The sequence below is a fragment of the Pongo pygmaeus genome, chromosome 21 (genome assembly GCF_028885625.2).
Source record: "Pongo pygmaeus isolate AG05252 chromosome 21, NHGRI_mPonPyg2-v2.0_pri, whole genome shotgun sequence".
NCBI lineage: Eukaryota > Metazoa > Chordata > Mammalia > Primates > Hominidae > Pongo > Pongo pygmaeus.
In genome coordinates, this window is record NC_072394.2 from 4,181,278 (window position 1) to 4,205,544 (window position 24,267).

At 39.4% G+C, this 24,267-nt stretch overlaps 1 protein-coding gene across 1 annotated transcript in view; it reads right to left on the bottom strand.

Annotated features, from left to right (window-relative positions):
• The window catches only part of PAK5 (p21 (RAC1) activated kinase 5), a 303,214-nt gene that overhangs the window by 85,209 nt on the left and 193,738 nt on the right, over nucleotides 1-24,267 (bottom strand). The window contains exon 3 of the mRNA XM_054468155.2: nucleotides 20,691-20,905. Within this exon, the coding sequence (XP_054324130.1) occupies nucleotides 20,691-20,894 (204 nt within the window). The 5' untranslated portion in view covers nucleotides 20,895-20,905. The remainder of the gene's footprint in view (nucleotides 1-20,690; nucleotides 20,906-24,267) is intronic.

A 24,267-nucleotide genomic window follows, 5' to 3' on the forward strand; every position in this document is an offset into this window, starting at 1 on the left:
GAAACCATCCGCACCCCTGTCTGTGGAAAAACTGTCTTCCACAAAACCGGTCTCTGGTGCCAAAAAGGTTGAGGACTGCTGTGTTAAGCAACACACCTGGTGTGCACTCAGTCTGTATCTCTCTCTCTTTATTGAACTAATTCTGAATGGATAAGTAAGACTGTCTAGGAATGATGTGTTATAAAATTGCTAAATAAGGGCTCTTAAAACACAATATACAGAAAATTCTAATAATAGTTTAGTGCTGTACATATAAAATGAGTTCATCAACATCTAGAAGTTAGGGAAATAAAAGTGTTTCAAAGTCTCTGTGTCACAAGGAGTGGAGAAAGGGAAGAAGAGGAATGGAAGACATTTTTCTAATTGTCTCATCTTACTGGAATCAGAAATAGGGAGGACATATTGCATTTTGTGGGGAGAGATACAGTTAATATTATTGGGGGAGTGAGTTGGGAGTTTGTTTAAAAATATAGTAAAAAAGGAAGATATCTGATCACAAGAGCACAGAAAGTGGAGAATCCATTAGTGGAATGGAAAAGTGGAAACTCCAAGTTAATAAAGGAGAGGAACAGAATGAAAAGCAACATGATCAAATCAGCAAGAAATAAGGAAGAGGAGAAAATAAAAATGTACATTAAATAAAGCATTAAGTAATATGGAAGAAATGAAATCAAGTAGATGAGTTATGATACTAAATATAAATGTACCAAATTATTCCAATAAATATCAGATTGAATAAAGACAAAACAACATAAAACTAAACAACTATATGCTGTTTATAAGACAATGCTTACAGATACCCAAATAAAAGTACAGTATTAGACTAAGATAGTACAAACAAAAAGAAATCAGGTTTGAAAGTATAAGACAAAGGGGCATTTAAAGGTAAATGCATTAAAGAAACTCTTTTTTTTTCTTTTTTCTTTTATTATTATTAGACTTTAAGTTTTAGGGTACATGTGCACAATGTGCAGGTTAGTTACGTACGTATACATGTGCCATGCTGGTGTGCTGCACCGATTAACTCATCATTTAGCATTAGGTATATCTCCTAAAGCTATCCCTCCCCCCTCCCCCCACCCCACACTAATGCAAGAATTCTCGCAAAACAACAGGAAAGTTGACAAAGGATTTGAATAGGCAATTCACCAAATGAATGGTCCAACAGTTAAAAAGATATGAAGAGATGCTCAAACACAATAGTGAAAAGAGAGGAAATAAAAACCACAGTGAAATCCTCCTTAGACCTGCAAATATTCAGTTTATAATACCAGGGCATGGTGAGGATGTAAGGTGTGCAACCTTGTGCTTTACTGGTGGGGAGTACACTGGTACCATCATTCTGGAGAGCCATCTGTCAGTACTTACTAAATTCAATGGTACATATGCTTTATGATCCAACAATCCCACTTTAGGGTCATGGTATGTCTTGTAGTCAAGACAATTTTAACCCAATGCTGAATATGAGGTCCAATATTAGACAATAAAATATTGTAAGAAAAACATAGGAAAATCACAATTCTAGAGAAAGACGTAAACATACTTCTCTCAAAATTTGGCAGAAAGAGTTTTTGCTATAAAAATAAGTAAGGCATAAGAGAACTGTATCAGAAAATGCAACTTTTGTCCAGTCCTATAGAAATTTTAGCCTGTCCTGGTTATCAATGTCTCAGTCACTGACATACTCAATTTCACATCTCAGCAAGCACTGACATCATGCCTAGCCCATGCTGGGTGTTCAATAATGCTGAACAAATTGAATGTTGAATACCTAACAAAGGTATTTGATATGGTGAATACCTTAGTAAAGAGTAGAATTTGAACACTTGGAAGGTGCTTCTAGAAAGATTTTTATGCCATGTCCAGGATGGGGTAGAAATATTATAGACATAAAGGTAACAGAATTTCTTCCAACTTATCTGTTTTCTTGAAATTAAGGTTCATGTTTTCTCCTTACCTCTCTGTCTTATAATGTGCTAGTGTTCCCATTATACCCTTGACAACTCACAGCCATCTCAAACACAACTTTGTGCTTTGTGGAAAGGCCCTGGCTCTGGAGTCTCCTGAGCTGGGTGGAGCATGCCTCAGCTCTGCCATTTGAGAGTTGTGTGACTGTTGGTGAGTCCTTTGGGTTCTCTGAGCCTCAGATCACCCAGTCTGAAAGAAGGATAATACCTGCCTCACAGGAGCTTAGATGGGGTAATGTGTATTCAAATATGTTACTAACTATGAGCCCCAGTCCTACATCCCAAAGTGAGTTTGTATCTCACAGAAACAAACAAATAAATTATGAATCTGTTACACGCAATTAAGTAAGGATTCTTCACATTGGTTCGTGGGCAGCAGAACTTTATAACTGGGCATAAAATAGATGCAGGCCATTTACATCTATAAGTAGCCTTTCATGAAGGTTAAAAAAGTATTATTACTACCACTACCACCAATGCCACCAGCACATCCACCAGCCATCTCCACCGACATCACTGTCTCCACAGCTTCCACCACCACCACATCCACCAGCCATCTCCACCGACATCACTGTCTCCACAGCTTCCACCACCACCACATCCACCAGCCATCTCCACCGACATCACTGTCTCCACAGCTTCCACCACCACCACATCCACCAGCCATCTCCACCGACATCACTGTCTCCACAGCTTCCACCACCACCACATCCACCAGCCATCTCCACCGACATCACTGTCTCCACAGCTTCCACCACCACCACATCCACCAGCCATCTCCACCGACATCACTGTCTCCACAGCTTCCACCACCACCACATCCACCAGCCATCTCCACTGACATCACTGTCTCCACAGCTTCCACCACCACCACTTCCACCACCTTCAACCACCTCCATCACCTCCAAACCACTTCCTCCTCCACCATCAATGACCTCCACCACCTTCAAAAGCTCTAGCTTCAACACCATCTCCTTATATTTGGTAACTCCTTCATCCTGATGTTCTCACTCTCTGCCCGGACACCCTCTCATTTGACTTGGTTCGTGCTAGTTTAAAGCTAATGGAAGAATAATCCATTGAGGATCTACCCTTAATTGAAGAGCTAACTTCAAATATAAGCCCCTTTCTACAACGCTGTGCCAAGAAGCTATGCACCATGCTGGGCAGTCCCCTCACATCTTCCCTTGCTGTATCATACCCACGGATGGTGTAGGACATAGTGCTGTGCACGGGCTTTTGGTGTGAAGTTATCAAAAAAGTAAGACTTGTTTGAATTTCACAATGATTTTTATTTATCTTCATATCTTTTCCTTTTCTTTTTCTTACGGAGAGGGTCTTGCTATGTTTCTCAGGCAGGAGTACAGTGGCTATTCACAGGCACCATCCTAGCTCACTGCAGCCTTGAACTCCTGAGCTCAAATGATCCTCCTGTCTCAGACTCCCCATTAGCTGGAACTACAGGTGCATGCCACTGTGCCTGGCTCTGTCTTCATTTCTTCCCTGTGTTCTCCTAGGTTTGCTGGTTGCTGACAATTTATAGGCTTGTCAATTCCTTGGCTTTATTTTTATTCATTAACTTGAAAATCCGAAGCACAGCTGATGGGTTAAAAAATAGTTTCCTGTTTTAGGCTCATTGTTCCCAAAATCAATTCAGTGACAAAACCATGAAGATCATGGGATTTGGAAGGTGAAAAATCATAGCATTCAGGACTGCAGGTGCCACCAGCTAATTGGGTTCACTGGGCTCTGAAACTACAAGGTAAGAATATAAATAGGCCAAATAACTATGGGTAATAATTGTGGATTCAAAGACTTGACCTTTACATAAAACAATGGAGTTTCTTACCCGTTTGAAGACAATGAAATGATCAATAAAAAATAAACTAACAATCAACATAAATTTCCAACAATAAGAGGGTTTTAAAATTATGACACATCTGTAGAATTCTAATGTGGCCACTAAAAATAATATTACAAACCCAAAACCAACAAAAACAGAAAAAGAAAACAAAAGAAAAATAATAAAAATAATCTTGCTGTCAGTGTAATGAGACTAAGTTCATAGTTCCCAAACCATATGCCAAGGTACCCCAGGGAACTGCAGCAAACTTACAATGCTGTGGCAGGCTATTTTAAAATTTTGAAGGAAACAATATTTAACTTGTCAGATACCTTCTAAATTACTAGTGCATCTTTCAACATTAGATTACACTACATGCATTTTGATGACATCAAATGTAAAGCAGTGTATCTGGCAGTTGCCATGACCAAACAAACAAACAAAAAGTCCTGTGTGAAAATCAATGTGGAACAGGAAATGAGGGTGAGGGTGTGGTATCCAACCTGGTTCCAAGGTTGGAGAAGTGAGGCGGTGTCCAGCAGGTCTGCACATTTCACCAGTGTTTCAGAATGAAATATAAGTATTTTGCAAATTTCAATTTACATGTATTTGTTGTTATGCCATACTTAACAGTTTGGACTGAATTACCTAATAAATGGAATGGCTTTTATTTTTATTTATTTATTTTTCTAGGAGGTGCTGTGACAAGTTACTGAGAACCAAGAAACTTTGGTAACCCCTGAATTTTGGTGAAAAAATGAAATCAAAACTGTGTAAATACAGTCAACAATTTTACTCTTCCGTGTATGTGTACGCACATGTGTCTGTGTTAAAATGGTGTAAAAAATACACCAAAATTCAAAATTCAAAAAAAAGACAGGTCTTTATTTTTTCTCCATAGTTTTCTAATTTTGCTAAGCTGCCTATGATGAATACTTAGTGCTCTCAAGTGGTAAAAACATAAAAATGAAAGGTTTTTAGAAATAACTCTCAAAGGAAGCACATTTTCTTCTATAGATAAAAATATCTGCTAAACATACCACAGGGTTTCATTTCTAGAGAAGGTTTATCACATTCAGCTGTTTCTCCAGCTTTCTGCTCTAACCTAAGTGGGATCTGGCTTTAGGACATGGAGATTTGAAGAAAGCTGTTTCCTCATGCACCTCTTCTTAGTGTTGTTTAAAAAGTGCTCCTTTCCCCACCCCTACAGACTTCAGAAAGTGAACTTGGCTTGGGGTTTCCAGCCAATGAGGCTTCCAGCCTCACAGCTCACATGTCCTACAAAGATGCTGCTGACCCATAAGGCGGGAGGTGAGGGCTGCTGATGTCAGACGCTGCTGCAAGTAGTCATTGCTCTGCCTCCTGCTCCACGGTGGGAGCAATGGCCTGCAGCACTGCAGCAGCCTGCAGGTTTCAGGTGAAAGATACCACTGGAAGCCTGTCCTTAGAAACTTCACACTTGAATGTACCCACGAGTGAAAGAGACCTGTGGTATTTTTCCATTCAATGTTTTTTCTTTTTCTTTTCTTTTTTTTTTTTTTTTTAGATAGAGTCTTGCTGTGTCACTCAGGCTGCAGTGCAGTGGCACGATCTCTGCTTACTGCAACCTCCGCCTCCCGGGTTCAAGTGATTCTCCTGCCTCAGCCTCCCGAGTAGCTGGGATTGCAGATGCCCGCCACTACACCTGGCTAATTTTTGTAGATTTAGTAGAGACAGGGTTTCACCATGTTGGCCAGGCTGGTCTCGAACTCCTGACCTCAAGTGATCCTCCTGCCTCTGCCTCCCAAAGTGCTGGGATTATAGGCATGAGCCATTGTGCCTGGCCTTTCCATTCAAATTTACAAGAACTCTGAGAACTCACACTTGTACGGTTTAGAGAGTTACACATAAATTATTCCAAATGGTATTCCTAAAATGATGAAGACATACGTGTATAATTTTTGTTTTATTAATTGAGAGAGAAAAACTCAAAATATTGTTCTCTTCTTAAAAAAGGGAATTTTCATTATACTTTGTACATGTGATCATTTGGTTTGATTCATTTTTTATTTCTTGACTGTTGATGTTTTAATGTATTAAGCTATTCAGTCCTTACTCCAGCCCTATGAGGTAGTACTGTTATATCCACTTTTAACAGACAAGGAAACAGAAGCTCACAGAGGTTAAGTAACTTGCACTAGGTCATATAGCTGGAATATGAAGAATCAATATTTTTTTTATTTATTTTGGATGGTTTGGCTCCAGAGGGCTCTTAAGCAATACATTGTCACTGCCTCTTTGTAAAGTTACTATTTGTTTACATAGGGGTATTCATTCATTAGGTATGAATATAAGATTATACTCTTCCATAAAATCCAAAGTTACATCTTCTCCAAATTTTCTAGGAAGTATAGTCATTTTGTTCTCAAAGCTTTCATAACAAAATATTTATACTTCTGTTATAACATTATGTTTTCATTTGTCTTTACAATTCTTTCTCCCTCACTAGACTGTGCACTCTGTGGAGGTGAAGACCAAATACTGTTGTTTTTTCCCTCAGAACATAGTAGGTGCACAATAAACATCTGTTAAGGAAATGAAAGCTGATATTATACTGATAGCAGTTGCCACTGGTGCTGTGCCTTTATCCCCTCAGTCCACTCCAGAGGTCACCTGCAGAAATTTCCTATCCATGCTGAAGTTTCCCTGAGTCTCTCTACCACAAGGTGTCCTCTGGCTGTTGGGGAATGCATGGCCAAGTGTGGAGTTGCCAGGAAATTAACTCCTGGGAGCAACACACAACCAAGAAAGCTTGGAGTTGGTGGGTAGACGTCCCAGCTTCCTTGCTCCTTGCTGGGCTACTTGTGAGGTGTGCTCCACATGGTCTCAGAGCATCCCTGGCACAACTGAGCCAGCTTGCCTATGGGGTTGCCTGTTCATCAACAAACCAGGCTTATTCTCCTTTCTGGCCTCAGTACCCCATTCCCTCAGAGCTGTAAGGAAATGAATTTTGTGAAGTGGATTCTTGCCTTGTCAAGCCTCTGGATGGGAAGGCAGTGGGGAATGTAGCCCAGCTGACACCTGAATTTCAGCCTCCTGAGACCTGAGGAGTCAGTGAAGCTGTGCCAGACTCCTGACCCATAGAAACTGCAAGGATATTAACAAATGTGTGTTGTTTTCAGCTGTTACATTTATGGTAATTTGTTACATAGCAATAGAAAACTAGTATAGCTTTTGATACCTGGAAGTGGGGAACTGCTATAGCAAATACCTAAAAACATGAGTATTAGTTTGCTTGGGCTGCTATAACAAAATAACACAGACTGGGGTGGCCGCCTTCTTACCTGTATCCTCACATAGCCTTTTCTCTGGGTGGGCACCTCTGGTGTCTCTTCCTCCTCCTCTTTTTTTTGAAATTAAAAAAAAAATACACACAGGGTCTTGCTATGTTGTTCAGGCTGGTCTTGAACTCCTGGACTCAAGTGATCCTCCTGCCTTGGCCTCTCAAAGTGCTGGGATTATAGGTGTGAGCCACCATGACCGAGCTCTTCCTTTTTTTTATAAAGGCACCAGCCCTATTAGATTAGGGTCCTACCCTTGTGACCTCACATGGCCTTAATTACTTCTCTAAATTCCGTATCTTTAAAGAATGTCACATTGGGGATTAACATCTCAACGTATAAAGTTTGGGAGGGACACAATTCAATCCATAACAATGTGGAAGGGGTTTTGTAACCACGTGGGTGAAGGCTGGGGGAATTTTGAGGAACATGGTAGAAAAAGCCTAAATGACATGAACAGACTCAGAGTAGAAAACTGGACATTTGAGGATGCTGATGGTGAAGACTCAGAAGTGAGGAACACTCATTGGAAACTGAAGGAAGGAGAAAGGAGAATCTTTCATATGTGAAGTTCGGTGAAATAGTCTCCTGAGGTTATGTGGAAAGCAGAATTGAAAGTGATATACTTGACTGTATAAATACTTCCAAGAAAAATGTTGAAGGAACCCTCTGGTTTCCTGTTTCTGCTTGTGGTAAAAAGTGTGAGGAAAGAGGAAAATTGGGAGGACAATTTTTCTTACAAAACAGAATCAGAATCTGATGATGCAAAAAATTCCGATGATCTCTAGATGGCACAGATGCTAAAATGAAGAGATTCACTCTCAGGAAAGCATGCACTAGGGAAAAGTCTGAGTGTGACTGTACAGCTCTTTGTTAGAAACTTAGAAAGATCAAAAGACAAAAGTATGCAGTTACATGAAGGGGTCTTTTAAGAAATTAAGGGTCTGCCCTACAGATCTTCTCAGTCAAACCAGAAAACCTCAAGGAAGCATATGGGCATTGTCCCTCAGTCATCTCAGAAGGAGGCCAAGGAACAGGAAGGCTTATCTTTAAAATATCTGTGGATATGGCATCACCTAATGGAGTGAACTGCAGTGAATCCACACAAACTCTACAAAGTTCTTAAGAAATTGTTTCATCAGGAATACTGACCACTTGGCCTGAAAGGGACAAAGAGAGTATGAAATAAAGGAGGCTTTCAGACCCTTCCAATTGTACTAGCAGCAGGAAAGCATGCTGAGAAAACTACTCAGGATACAAACATGTGCTGCCTTTCATGAAAAAGAAGGGCAGAACCAAGAACCCTGAGGGAGGAGCCTAAGCCACAGAGGGCCATTCCCAAGTCTTGAAATGTAATCAGGGAACTCCTACCATTTGCCTAGCTGGATTTCAGAAGAGCCACGGACCAGTAATTCCTTTTTTCTTCCACTCACTTGCCCTCACCCTGCCCCAATTTTGAATCAGAATTTTTACACAGGTTATCCCGTGCTGTCCCACCATTATGTGTTGGACAGGCTGGGGGCATATAATTTGTCTCTTTAGCTTCACAGGTCCATGGATGGAGAGGAATTGCGCCCCAACATCTGTGTTTAATAGATTACTCCCAAGCACTCCATCAATACCTAATCACAATTTAGATGATGAGAGTTTGGACTTTGAGATGATGCTGCAATGAGATGAGACTTTGGGACCTTGGGCTGGAATGAATGTATTTTGCATGTGGGAGTGACGTTGGGAACCAGGTAGACAGACCCTAGAGTGACCCCTCAATGATTCCCACCTCCTGGTGATCATGCCTTTGATTATCCCCTCTCCATGAGTGTAGGCAGTATCTGTGGCTTGCTTCTAACCAATAGAATATGGCAAAGGTAAGAGGTTGTCCCTTCTGTGTTATGTTACATGTCAAAGTTGATGGGATGTCACTCTCATGGTTAACTTAGATTATATGGCAACACTGATGGGATATCACTTCTGTGAGTACATTATTATACATACAGTCCAAGCAGACTAGCTCTTGCTTTCCTGCTAGCCTTGAAGAAGCAAGCTGTCACGCATTCTGCAGCTGCAAAGAAAAGAATTCTGCCCACAGAATTCTGACTAAATAAGCTTGGAAGTGGATTCTTCCCCATTTGAGCCTCCAGATGGGAATGAAGCCCAGCTGGCCCCCTAATTGCAGCCTTGTGAAACCTTGAGCAAGAAGATCCTGTTAAGCCATGCCTAGACTCTGAACTCAGAGAAACTGTGATAATGAATATGTGTTCTTTGAAGCCATTAACTTAGTGGTAATTGTCATGCAGTAATAGAAAGCTGATATGAAGATTCTCAACAGGTGATGGATTCAGTGATTCTAGCAAACACTTAGACAGGTACCATCTCGGGCAGCCTTTAACCTTACAGGTAACAGTAGTAGCATCCAATCAATTAGATAGTGATGTGCTGCTCGGAAATGATTTTAAAGTGATAGATTTATCATCAGTATGAAGTTGACAGCATAATGCTTCCAATTAAAATTACACAATAAAACACTAAAAAGGATAGGATTTGACAGTTCCACTAAAGCAGCCTCTAGCGGCCATCTTAGTGTCCCAATTTCTATAAGATGCTAAATGAGAGAGAAAATTAAATCTTTCAAGTTCCAAGCATGAGTGGGAGTCACAGAGAGCCACATGCCTTTCTTCTTTTGATTTAGAAGGATTATTTTCAGTTAGGTCACCACTGCTGGGAGAGAAGAGCTGGGGAAAAGAAGATGTCCCCTAGAATATCATTTCACATTATATAGAATTTCCCAGCTATCAAAGCACAGCTGTCCTTATTTGATGAGTTCAGCTGTCAGGAGTTCAGAGAGGGCCACTCTATGGGAAACCAACACAGTTCTGGAGACAGGCTTGTGATCTGGGGGGTGTGCTGTTTGACCTAAAATATGATGAGCTCAGGGAGCATCGAGGCCATAGTGGAGAAGGAGTGAGCGGCACACCTTTGAAAGTTCACTCATTTGCTTCTCGTTGTATGATTTCATTGACATTTCCTATTTAAATATTCTGCCTAACTCACTTGAGAAGACTGCGTGGATTACATGCATAATGAAAGACTCCACAAAGGGCTCTGAGTACTCTATAACTAAAAAATAAAGTCATATGGCAGTAATGATAGGGAATCACAGTCAGGTAGGTATTTATAATGATGTCCTTGTCAGATTCTCAAGGGAGAGCTCATGGGCTAAATCTGGGATTTCTACATGATAGAATCAAAAGCATTCCTTACCCACAGAAATAGTATCTGATATTAATGTGCTCTGTGGTCTTAGGAAAAACCACTGTGCCTACCTGAGTCTCAGTTACACAATCTGCAAGGTGAAAAGGTAAGAAGGAAGCAATTTTGTTTTCTGACTTAGCATCATTTACGCATATAACAGTTTTTCATGCCCAAACATACTTATTACCAGGAGGCACAGTGATGTGGTGATTACAAGCCTGGGTCTTGGAGTCAGATAGGTATAAGGTTTGAGTCCTGGGCCTTTCCAGTTACAGAAGCGGGATCTTCAACAAATCCTTTAAACTTTCTAAGACTTGCTTTCCTTACCCAAAAGATGAAGTTACTACTCTCTAATTGAAAAGGCTGGGATGGGGCTAAGTAAGATAGTATATCAGTCAGTTGTCCTATAAGGCTGCACAACAAACCACCCACATTCAGGTTCATACAATGAGGCTGGGGCTGGATGGCTCTGCTTCAAATTTCAGAGATGATAATGAATATGTGTTCTTTGAAACCATTAACTTCTGCAGGCAGTCTGTCATCTAAGGCATATTCTTATGATGTTGGCATAAGCACAGAGGGAAATCTTAGCTGTCCATTAGAAGTCTGCTCACATCACCCCACTGGCCATGCGAGTCACATGCAAATTCAAGGGATGGGGAAGTACTCAGTCTTTTATGAGACTGTGGTGAGAAAAATGAAAAATTGAGTTTATTTATTTAGTTTTCGAGACAGGGTGTCACTCCATTACTCTCTCTCTAAATAAATAAATAAATAACTGGGTCCAACTTAGAAATTGGGTGAATTTGCACTAATCAATCATAGTGAGTCAAGACTTATCTGTACAACTGGGTTAAAACTATTTGCTATTATAAGTGCCACAAAAGAATAAATCTTAAACATTTTTTACTCTGTAAAACACCATCCGATATTTGGTCACCATACTCTTGATTTTGGTCAGGCCTGTTGCCTAAGAGATTTCAACAAAAACTAGAGATTACTATAGATTTGACACCTGCATTGCCTTCACACCAGCTTCTGCTCTGGGAGTAGAGTTGGGGTAAAACACTCAAGTGGAGGTACTCACAGGAACCCTCAGTATATGCGGTCCCTGTGTGGGTTCTTCTCTATTGCTTCCTCCCAGGAGTTACAGTAGGGGAACACAGCCACTGCAGGAATGCTGAGAACAGTATTTTGAACCATGAGAAGAGGCCTTCAGGAATAGATTTAACCACCAATTGGTGGTAAATAACTTTTCAATATAACCTATAACTGACAATTGCTTTAAAATGGTACATTCAATTTGTGTTTACCTTGGTCTTGAGGGTGGCAGGAGATTAAATCTTTCAAGTTCGAAGCATGAATGGGAGTCACAGAGGGCCACATGCCTTTTTTCTTTTGATTTAGAAGGATTATTTTCTAATAATCCTTGGCAGGAGATTGCAGTTACTCCTTGATGGGGAGTAACTGAGAGCATTCATTCATGAGGTCTCAGTGACCCAATTTTAGTTGGGACCCTAGGAGCTGTCTTCCAAATGCCAGGATCATGGACCATGAATCTCCAGTTATTCTCTGCTGGTTCCAGGGAGCTGTAGGTGTGACGGGTGTGACATCACCCATTTGTGATTAGCTGTCACACTGGGTACCAGAATGGCCTTGCCAAGAGGCCTGGAGGTGTGTGGTTAACATTGGCCCTCCTCCAAATAGAAGAAGTGGTGGGTACCCACAGGGGTAAATTCCCTGGGGTGATACTGTCTTCTCTGAAACATCAGCTTTTGTTTTTAGAGTAATAACTAGGCCATGTGAGCTTAAGTTTGTTCAAAGTTTAAGAAAATCTTAGAGTGGCTTATGTAAAACACTGCAAAACACTGATGTAAACAAAGATGGTTCTTATTAGTGGTTGATGTAGTTTGTTACTTTTAAAGGGTGTGAGAAAGAGACATTTACGGGGAAAGATGGTGTGATGATATGGTGCACATCAAAAAATAACCACATTAATACAATGAAAAACTGCTTAGCTGAAGTTTCCAGATTGGAAGGGATGCTAAAAATGAAGAAATATAATAAACCTGGCTTTGGTTTTGCATTTCTTCTCTTATTTGGAAACAAGATTACCTTGCCCACATCTCCTGAATTTAGGCAAATGAGAAAATGGGGGCCAGTGTGATGTTTCTATTCCACAGTCTTTGTGGCGGTGGGAGGGCTGAAAAGGCATACTGACACTGGAAGGAGGGATTCCAGGAAGTAACAGGCACCAAGAGAAATGTGAGTGTCGAAGTCCATTGTCCTCACTGGTTTTGCAAGTATAAAAATAATATAAACACCTTTAACAAAGGATCAGCCATCTCTCCTCCTGCTGAGGGCCTTGGTTCTGAAGAACTCAATGCAGTTCTTCTGAAGTGGCATTTTTGACAAGAGGTTTTAAAACATAGGTAATCTGTCTAATGGGTTCATTTCATAATTGCTTTTACTGTGCAATGGAATTAACTGTCTTTATAACATATACACCCTTTCTTCTTTAAGAAGGTGTGAATTTTTATTAAATGTCTTCTGATAATCATTAAGTTGGAAGAACTTCCTGCATCCCAACTGTTCACAACCATTTGACTAATACACCTCTAACACCTGCAGGATTACATATTAGATCAATATATTTGGTACACTATACATTGGGTCTGACCTTTAAATAAATTAATTCATTTTGTATTAGGACAATTTCTTGATCTGAGACCTGTGTCCTTCATGCACAGAGGCTTCACAAAATAGCAGACTCCTTACTGTGGCTTCCAAAAGTGCCCCCGTGCCATCCAATCTCTACTTGTCCATCTGGCCATATCCCCCACCCCTCTCCCCATCATGCTCTGCTCTACTCAACAGATGATTTGTTTTTCCTTTAAACTCCTCAAGCTTGTTCCTGCCACAGGGTCTTGGGACTAGTTCTTCCTCCTTCCTTTGAATATATCTCTTTCCAAGGTCTTCTCCTGGCTCCATTGTTACCTCTTAGAAGTGCCCTGATGTTCACCCAGATGAGAACTTAGAAATGAAAAGGGGTGACCCAACTCAGTGAACATGAAGGCATTGGACTTCATGTTGCAAAAAAGATGCTTCTAGCTCAACATTATATTTTAGCAGAAACATGTCTAAAAGAAGGGAGAGGCAAAAAGAAACAAACAAACAAACAAAAAACACTGATTTAAGAGGATAGGAAAGTAATGGGGAATCTAATCTATGAGCTTTAAGAAGAGACCTGTTAAGGGAGCCAGAAAAGTCATGAGGCGGCAGCCCCAGCTCTCAGAATTGCTGGGAGCTTCACTCAGCTAGGAGCATGGCAAACATCTGGAAACAGTTTAAACTGCTTGGCAACAACTCTCAGAAAGTAAAGGAGGCACTAAAAGAAATAACTCCTTCTGGCTTAATTCTGACCAACAAGGAAGAGCACATCAGTTATGTGTAATTGAGAAGGAACCTTGGGGAAAACTGTTACCTTAGGTCAAAGGGAAATAATGCTAGAAAATATCAGATAGTTGCCCTGTATTTTGGGAAAGCGGATTTTTAAAAAATATTCAAGGAAAGAGAGAATCCCATGGAAAGAAAACTAAGAAAAATGATATAGCTCTAAATACAATGCAAAATTGAGAATCACAAAAATAGAGAAAGGTAAAGAATTTCAGAGTAATTAAAGTAGACTCAATTTTGGATGAGCTTTCAACATAAACTACGATGGGAGAGAAAATAAAACAGTGGTCTTCAAAATGGGATGGCCAGACCTAAAGATTTACCTCTCTTTATTTTACCTGCTTCTGTGAAGAGAGAGGTTTTTAAAGCAGTAGTCAGCAGCAGTTGATAAAAAAGGAAGAGACAGAACCTCAGCTTTGAAAGATTTTAAAATACCGAAGACTACAAAGACAAAAAAAAACTAAGTCAGAGCCGGTTTTGCATTGGTCTTCTCTGTGACTCTTCAATCTTTAAAAGATAAAGAGAAGATTGTTAGGAAGGCTTTGAAGGCTAAACTAGAAAAGGGATGGTAAATAAGGATCTAACAATTTAAAAAACTTCAAAACAGCTGTTTAGAGAAATTATATAGTATACACGAAAAGGGATGGAATATTTTATTCAATAACCTTTGAAAAGGTTGTAGAGATTAGAAGATTGCTGGCCAACTGGAAAACACGAAAGTCTCTATTTTCATTTAAAACAACAAAAAAGTCAGTAGTGTGTGAAAGGCAAGTTGCAGAAACCACAGATAATCACATTTAATATAAGTTCCAAGATAGTGGTTCTCAAACTTTTTGTCTCAGGAACCTCTTAAAATTATTGAGGACCTAAAAGAGACCTTAGTTTATGTTATATCTATTAATATTCACTGCATTAGATATTAAAACTGATAAACTTATTTATTTACTTGAGACAGGTTCTTGCTCTGTTACCCAGGCTGGAGTACAGTGGTTCAATCGTGGCTCACTGTAGCTTTGACCTCCTAGGCTCAAGCGATCCTCCAGAGTAGCCTCCAGAGTAGCTGGGATGACAGGTGCACACCAGCATGCCTGGCTAATTTTTTTTTATTATTATTTTTAGTGGAGACGAGGTTTTGCTATGTTGCCCAGGCTGGTCTCAAACTCCTGAACTCAAGCACTCTTGCTCTGGCCTCCCAGAGTGCTGGATTACAGGCATGTGCCCACCCAAGAAAATTTAAAACGTAAGACTATAAAACACATGATCCATTAAGCATCCATCAATCAATGACATTATCACATGTAATGTAGCTTCTCCATTGTATACACAGGAAACGAGAGTAAAAAAAGCAAGCTTTAATTTTGTAGACTCCCTAAAAGAGTCTGAGGAACGCCCATAGGTTTAGACCACACTTTTGAGAACCACTGCAAGAAAACTTTTCACCATAGGCCCAAGAAGACATGAACACAGATGTCCATGACAATATTATTAATATTTATAATAGCAAATACTTGACAATATCCCTTAGTAGAGAAATGGATAAACTGAAAAAAAAGCTAGAGTCATTTTTAAATAAATTCATTTTCTACACATCAGTGTGAGTTAATCTCAAAACACTATTAAGTAAAAAAGCAAGCTAGAGATTATACACATTATGACATCACTTCATAAAATTCAGATATGGTGAATAAAACTATCTAATATTATTTATATAATTCTACCTGAAAATTAAAAAGAAATATGAAGCAAATATTAAGATATGCTTTTTTTCATTTTAGGTAGAAGCTACAAAAGCTTTTAAATATTATCCTCTGTATTTTTTTTTTTTTTTTTAGCATTTTCAAATGATTTCTAGGCTGTAACAAAGGGAAAGGGTGATCATTATGTTGTGGCTTTAGTCCACCTAGAACAGCAGTTCTTAAAGTACGTCTATCCATCAGCAGCACCATCAGCATCTGAGAGCTTGTTAGAAATGCAAGTTATCAGGCTCACTCCAGACCTACTGAATCAGATCCCTAGGGTGGGGCTTGGGAATCTGAGCTATAATAAGCCCCCAGGGAAATTCTTATGAACATCTACGTTTGAGAACTACTGGCCAATCACAAACAAATACGACCATTCAACCTGCCCTTTACATAATGCATCTAATTCAGCACAGATTTTGGTAATATTGCTTATGATGTTCTCACGGACGAAATGACATTGGATATAAAAGGAGTTTCTCAATGATATTTGCCAAATGTTTTAAAGGGAATGTCCCCCTTGGGGTGTTCAGGTTATCTTGGCTAGCCTACATGGCCTACATGGCTAGCCCAAAAGTTTGGGCACACAAACTTTTGACACAAGTACAAGCTAACTTGTGGCTTCTGGTTAAATTTCTGACAGTTTGGAAATCCTGGCCGGTGTAAACTTACATTGATTATACCTTATGTGGATACATTCCTTTATACTACTTAAATCAAAGTTCTCCAAGTGTGGTCCTCAGACCAGCAGCATCAGTACCACCTGGAGGCTTATTAGAAATGCAAATTCTTGGGCCCCATCCCAGTTCTACTGAATCAGAAATTCTGAGAATGGAGCCCAGCAATCTATGTTTTATCAAACTCTTCAGGTGATTCTGATCGACTGTATGGTTGGAGAAACCCTGGCCTAAATAAGTCTACACAGAGGAGAGGTGTGTCCTGGTAAGCTTGACAATGGGTAAGCATGAGGTTCTAAACAGGAACAGCTGAAATCCTAACTAAGGAAGAGTGTTGGTGGCAATGGTGGATTTCCACTCGGAACTAGCTTGGCAAAGCTTGCTGACAAGTACTGAAGAACTGGCATTTTCCACAACATCAGGGGCGACACACTTCCTCTGTTGACTGTTTTTATGTCATGATCTCTTTTCTCATTTTCCTTTCTCAATTTAAAGGACACTTTGACCAAACCAACTAGAATGGTTGGTTCTATTTAACTTACATAATTTTGCCAAAATGGCTTTAAACATGCATGACTATATTCAGTCTTTTCTGTCCATTTATTCATTACTTCTTATTTCAAGGACTTTTTTGACTTCTGAGATATCTTCTCTATACTTTATCATATGTCATTCTTAGGTGACTTGTAAGATTTTTCCAGAGAAGCCATTTCCAAAAAATGGGATCATACAAACTATATGACATAGTTTGGCCCCTTAAACCTTTTAATTTTTACTTATTGTAAGAGTCTGGTAGTCACAGGATTCTGTTTGACCACCAGTATTGTCTACTGTGTGCCAGTGGTGTTAACTGAACTCATATGTGGAGACATATTTACACTCATATTTGGAGAAAGATAGGAGTTGCTTTATGGGAGTTTAGTGTTAGTATGAGGTACTAGAATATTTGGGTGTCCTTCAGTTAAATGGATTTGATTAACTTTACTCTTTATGGGTGAGATCCAACCTAGCTGGATCTTGCTTTTGTCACTCCTTGTCTGTTTTTATTTTATTTTTTTCCCTCAGGGGTGCAATTGTGCCTGAAGTCTCATTTGCAGAAATCCAGAACCTGCTCTATACTTGAGATGTATCTTGCAGTCATCATCCAGTTAACATTTGTCTGTCACTAATATTTTAATCTTTTTATTTCATGTGGACTGAATGCTCATGCATTTGGCACAAGGGTTGGAAAGCCCATACTAGTGAGTAAGAGAAGCACAAGGTTTAGCAGCTTAGAAGTTAGGAAATCTTACTCCAACTCTCAGTGGGACTGATTGTCAGAGAGGAAAGGATAACAAGCCAGCCCACCTAGGAGATGGAAGAAATGAGGTAGAAGGTTCTGCTAAGTCCCACATCCACGGAATATGATGTGTTACCACTAAGATGAAAGCCTCTTTGTTTGCTCTCAAACAGGACCTGCTAGGATGTGGACAAGTGAAAAACCGTGGTGAAGTAAATGATACTTTGTCCTAACCAAATAATGCATACACTCTAACAAGACGGCACATGTCCTGGGTCTTCAGCTAGAATGTTTCTTTTTTTTATTATTATTATACTTTAAGTTTTAGGGTACATGTGCACAATGTGCAGGTTGTTACATGTGTACACATGTGCCATGTTGTTGTGCTGCACCCATTAACTCTCCATTTAACATTAGGTATATCTCCTAACGCTATCCCTCACCCCTCCTCTCACCCCACAGCAGGCCCCGGTGTGTGATGTTCCCCTTCCTGTGTTCAGGTGTTCTCATTGTTCAATTCCCACCTATGAGTGAGAACACGTGGTGTTTGGTTTTTAGTCCTTGCCATAGTTTGCTGAGAATGATGGTTTCCAGCTTCATCCATGTCCCTACAGAGGACATGAACTCATCATTTTTATGGCTGCATAGTATTCCATGGTGTATACGTACCACATTTTCTTTTTTTTAAATTTTATTATTATTATACTTTAAGTTTTAGGGTACATGTGCACAACATGCAGGTTTGTTACATATGTATACATGTGCCATGTTGGTGTGCTGCACCCATTAACTCGTCATTTAGCATTAGGAATATCTCGTAATGCTCTCCCTCCCCACTCCCACCACCCCACAACAGGCCCCGGTGTGTGATGTTCCCCTTCCTGTGTCCATGTGTTCTCATTGTTCAATTCCCACCTATGAGTGAGTGAGAACATGTGGTGTTTGGTTTTTTGTCCTTGTGATAGTTTGCTGAGAATGATGGTTTCCAGCTTCATCCACATCCCTGCAAAGGACATGAACTCATCCTTTTTTTATGGCTGCATAGTGTTCCATGGTGTATATGTGCCACATTTTCTTAATCCAGTCTATCATTGTTGGACATTTGGGTTGGTTCCAAGTCTTTGCTATTGTGAATAGTGCTGCAATAAACGTATGTGTGCATGTGTCTTTATAGCAGCATGTTTTATAATCCTTTGGGTATATACCCAGTAATGGGATGGCTGGGTCAAACGGTATTTCTAGTTCTAGATCCCTGAGGAATCGCCACACTGACTTCCACAATGGTTGAACTCGTTTACAGTCCCACTAACAATGTAAAAGTGTTCCTATTTCTCCGCATCCTCTCCAGCACCTGTTGTTTCCTGGCTTTTTAATGATCGCCATTCTAACTGGTGTGAGAATGTTTCTTTAAGACTCTGCTTCCATCTTGAATGTTTCTTATCCAATGATAATGATAATGATACTCCAGAGTAAGAAAATAAGTCTTAGTTTCATGTGAGAATTTTTCCTTCACCATGGTGATAAATAGTAGAAGATTTTCAGGGCACACTGCTCATTCCATTTTCTGGGTTTTGTAAAAACTTGGGATATAAGAAAAATAATGAAACTAAACAAGCAGATTTTTTCTAATCCCAACTTCTTAAAGATATGATCCACCTTATTATATGATCATTAGTGAAGTGCTAGCCTTCTCTTAGGGAGAAAATTATGTTCAATAGTAGGATATCGCCACACCCAAACTAGTAGAGTTGGTTAGTCAGTTTCTAATAAATATCAATTGATATCTGTTTAAAATGACAGCCTCCTTTTGTTCCCAAAGCTTTCTCTTCTCAAATATCCATTTTTTTGTGTGTATGTACTTAATATTTTAGTTGGTTTGAAAAGTTTTGAAATTCTACCAGAAAATCAAACTTACAAAATGCAGAATGATAAGACTCTGTATTGATCTTTGGGCAGAACAGACTCATATGTTCAATACCAGAATAGAATGACCAGCACTGTGCATGAACAATGGAATCACAGTTCTAATTTAGTCAGGTCAGGTGATATTTCATAAGCATTTCCCATAATGTATCAGCTGTTCTCTTTCTTTGCATCCCTTTAAAAATGTATTCAGCTTTGTTCTGCATATTATTTAAATACAGTTTATGCAGTATTCATGTTAATGCAGAATAACATATTCAAATAGCACAGATGTCTACTAATATAACGAACAAGGAAAGAATCTGAACTTCAGGCTTTGTATAGATTATGAAACTCTGGAATGATCCACTGGATAATATGATTATAAGTTTCAATGATGTTTAACTCCCATAGAGAACTTTTGGGCAATTGCCTGATAGTCTATAGAATTCTTATCATTCTGAAGAGCAGAAGAAAACTGCAATCCCTGGATTTTCTTTGTAGTAACTTGGCATAACTGAAATTTTTTGGGGTCTGCTTTCTGCTTACATGTAATTACTTTTATGAGCATTTATTGCCAAAAATTTCCTAGCTACATATTTGAGATAAATTATATCTTATTCTAGGACTCAAATTACTTGCTTTTATTTGAAATAGCTCTCTCTTAGGCTATAAAGACAAATTTGAAAGCTATAAAGACAAATAAATATGGGCGTATATGTTTGTGTATATATATACACACATATTTATTTGATTATATAAACATATATATGTATATGCCTAAATATGCATATGTATATATATTTATAAATATTATTATTAAAATCTATTGGCAGTAAATTTTATATGAAAGAAAAGTTTAAATATTTTGAGAGCAAATGGAAAACAACAAAAGGTGGTCTAATGTTGGTCAGAGGCTATTGCCAATATTAACCAGAGTGGATGGATAATATGCTTCAGTATAAAGTCTAACAAAAACACCATTTAAAGTCGAAATAAAAATGTCCTATTTTGTGATCGCATTTTATGTGTCTGATTATTTAAAAATCACATCTAAAGCCACAGTTCCTTTTCACGTGCTGCAATCTATAAGAAATGGTGGAAATTATAATCATGAAAGAATAATTGTGAATAATCTGTGAATGTTAAGAAATACGTGGTTTAGGCATTTTATAGCTTGCTTGTAAAGCTGATGCAGTGCATCAAATAAGAGCATGATTCTTAAGCCCAGGCAAAGATGGAACCCTCACCATACCTTCATAGGAGCCAGCTGGATGGGTGTGATGCATGAAGGGTCCACCATAGGCTTTGGCCTGTTGGCCGTATCTGCTAACAGGCTGTGCCACTGCTGGGGAAGGCCGGTAAACTTCTGCTCTTGTGGATCAAACCCAGTATGAACCCTGTGTTCAAAGTTGGATGGGCCAGATATTTCAATCTTTTTCTTTTTCTTGCCAAACATGATGCCAAAACCTGGGAAATATAAATAGAAAAGAGGCAGCTGTTTATATCGTGCCAGCAGAAGACCAGGAGAAAGCTATTGTTAATTCACTCAGGGCAACATCTTTTCAGTTATTCCTCTAGATCCCAGCTGCAAAAGATAAAAGTTGAATTTTCAGGGTGTGTAAATTAGATAATTTTATTCAATTTTTTTTTGTTCCCTCCTTAAACTTGCCATGTGGATTCTAGTTCCCTGCCCCATTGGCTTTGATTTGGCCATGTGACCTGCTTTGACTATGGATGGAAGAGACAGTTAGCAAGTTCAGGGCAGAAGTTTTTGGAGGCATTGTATGTTTCCACTTTTTCCTTGTGCTCCTGTCACTTGTCACAAAGATCTCTCTCTCAGGTAGATGACACTTCCTCAGCCTAGGTCTTGGAAGGAGAGATGCATGAGGGCAGACACAAGCCCAACCTCCAGTCTGAAGCCAAGACCAGGCAAGCTCAACTGAGATATTATTGAGCCACGGCTGACTCGCAAATGAGAAATAAATGTATGTAATGAAGCCACTGAGATTTTGGCCTTGTTTGTTATATAGCATTATTAAAGCTGACCAGTACACAGGAAGAAACATTTCAAAGTTTGGTATGTACTTAAAATCCAAAACATTTGTGGGGGATAAAATATATGCATACATGAAAAATGGGTTGATAATGATAGTCACCACATAAAGGATCAAACAAGTAAATATTTACAAAGCACTTGGAAAAACATCTGTCACAAAGTAATTACTTCAAGTATTAATTATACACCTCTGGACAAATATACAAGAAAGTTGACTGATATTACCTGCAGATAAGGGAACCAGGGGAAGAAGGCAGGGAGGAAGACTCACTTTTCACTGTATATTATATTTACAATTTTTACAGTGTACTTTACCTGTTTGAAACAACATAGTTTACCTAGGTGAAACATAGCCAGTGACCAGAATACCTCTAGAAAATACGTAAAATAGGCAAAGTATGCTTTATGATGTTGAAAACACATAAGGTAACATGGGTTTGCATCCCAGGTAGGTCACCTATTCACTGTGATCCCAGATAATTGCTTTTTCCTCTCTACAGCTACTCATCTGTGAATAGAACAATCATCATTTTGGGAATCCTTACAACACTGCATGGGCGTTGTGAAACATGATGTTTTGGCCTACATGTTGATTTGTTGAGGAAGATTTATCTCAGCCCTTGGACTGGAATAGGTGGGGTCATATATTCCTACACTTCTTTTTTTTTTTTTTTTTTTTTTTGAGACAGTCTCGCTCTGTCGCCCAGGCTGGAGTGCAGTGGTGCAATCTCGGCTCACTGCAAGCTCTGCCTCCCGGGTTCATGCCATTCTCCTGCCTCAGCCTCCCGAGTAGCTGGGACTACAGCTGCCCGCCACCATGCCCAAGCTAATTTTTCTGTATTTTTAGTAGAGATGGGGTTTCATCATGTTAGCCAGGATGGTCTCGATCTCCTGACTTTGTGATCCACCCGCCTCGGCCTCCCAAAGTGCTGGGATTACAGGCATGAGTCACTGTGCCCAGCCTATATTCCTACACTTCTATGTATATATTCTTCACAGCATTTATCCACTTGTGATTAATTAATTACATATAATGGTGTGCTCAGTGTCTGTTTTAACTACTAGAATGTAAGATCCATGCGGGAAAGGATGCTTCCTGCTTTTTCATTACTGTTTGCCTGGCCTATAGTAGGGCTCATAAAATATTTGTTGATGGAATAAAATCACCCTGAACAGCACATTTATTCAGTAAATAGCACATGGGGTTGGAGCTCCATGTTCTCTCACTCTCCCTTCTCTACTTCCCTTCATCCTCTGTTAAAACTGTTACTTCTTTCAAACATTTGTCCCTGTGTGGTAAGCAGGGTCTTCCCATGCCTTCCAGTTTTCTCAAGTTCCTTTCCCATCCTCTACCTACATAAATATTCTCTCAGCAATGCTCAGATCATTCACAGCCTTCACTCCCTGGACTCCGTCAAAATCCATCACATTCATTCTGGTTGTTACTTCAGACTAATCTGGAAGGGCTGTAATGAAAACGGATGAAAGAGTATAAGGACTTCAACTATCTTGATATATTATCTTTCCTGGAAAATATAATTATAATTTAAAACAATTCTATAAGTACTTTACTACAAGTAGGTCAATAAATACAAGTCAGCTGATCTTAAACGCTTGGGCACACCCAAACCAAAGTGTCAAGAAGTAAAGGAATCCTGCTGTCATAGACTGCTGCAGAGATGGCCCACAATGTTTCATTCTTCCTGGTATCCATGCCTTCAAGGAGGCCTCTCCCACACTGACTCTGGACTTGGATGTATAATTTGCTATGGCCAATGAGACAAGAGAAAATATGACACCAATACGCACTGTGCCTGTACACTGGGGCTCGCCTGCCCTCTTGCTGTCCTTAGAAACAGCAGTCAGCATGAAAACAAAGCCAGCCTATTCTGCTGGAAGATGAGGGGCCGTTTATCCCAGTTACCTGTCTCCCCAGCCAGCAACTAGTCGACCCTGAGAAGCAGAGCTGCCCAGCTGACCAGCAGCTATCCACGTGAGTGAGCCTAGTCAAAACCAGCAGAAGAACTACACAGTTGAACTGAACTTAAAATTATCACTTACAGAATCAGGACACAAATAAATGTTTTTTTGCTTTAAACCGTTATGTTTTGGAGTAGACTGCTACACAGAAAGAGCTAACATCACAAAAACCCTGATTATCATCCTCTACCTTGCATCTTCAGATGCTTGCCACTTTTAGGTTTCTATTTTAGCTGCTTCAAAGTTTCAAGTAACAACATCCAGTCTGGGTAACTATATTAGCTGTTACACAATTGAGTGCTAACTCAAAGGAGTTTTGATTGTGATATTACTATCTGGTTGAAGGCCTGGAATGTTTTCAGTGGCAGGAAATTACGCCAATAATTAGCTCTATACACCATCTCTCTGAATTATTTAGTGAGCATAAAATACATTTGAAAATATAATTTGGCCATTTGTTGGCTGAGTCTGCTTGACAGTTCAAGAAATTTTAGCTATGACCATTTTTTTAAAAAGCAAGATAGAAATTATTTCAGAAACATCATTTGAGGAGAGTTATTTGGCCTGTATTCATACCTGAACAAGCATTGAAAATGCTAGGCCAAATATTTTTAGAGGCAGAATAGAATGTCTTATTATTCCCTTTCTCATTGTGAATTTCCCAGTGGTTGCTATGCCACTCAATGAGAGCATTGAAAAGAAGATATCAATGAACTAATACTGTTTCTGGTTTTAAATAAGAGAGTTGTGGAGAGGAAATCCATAGCTGAATTAATCTACCTACACTGCATCG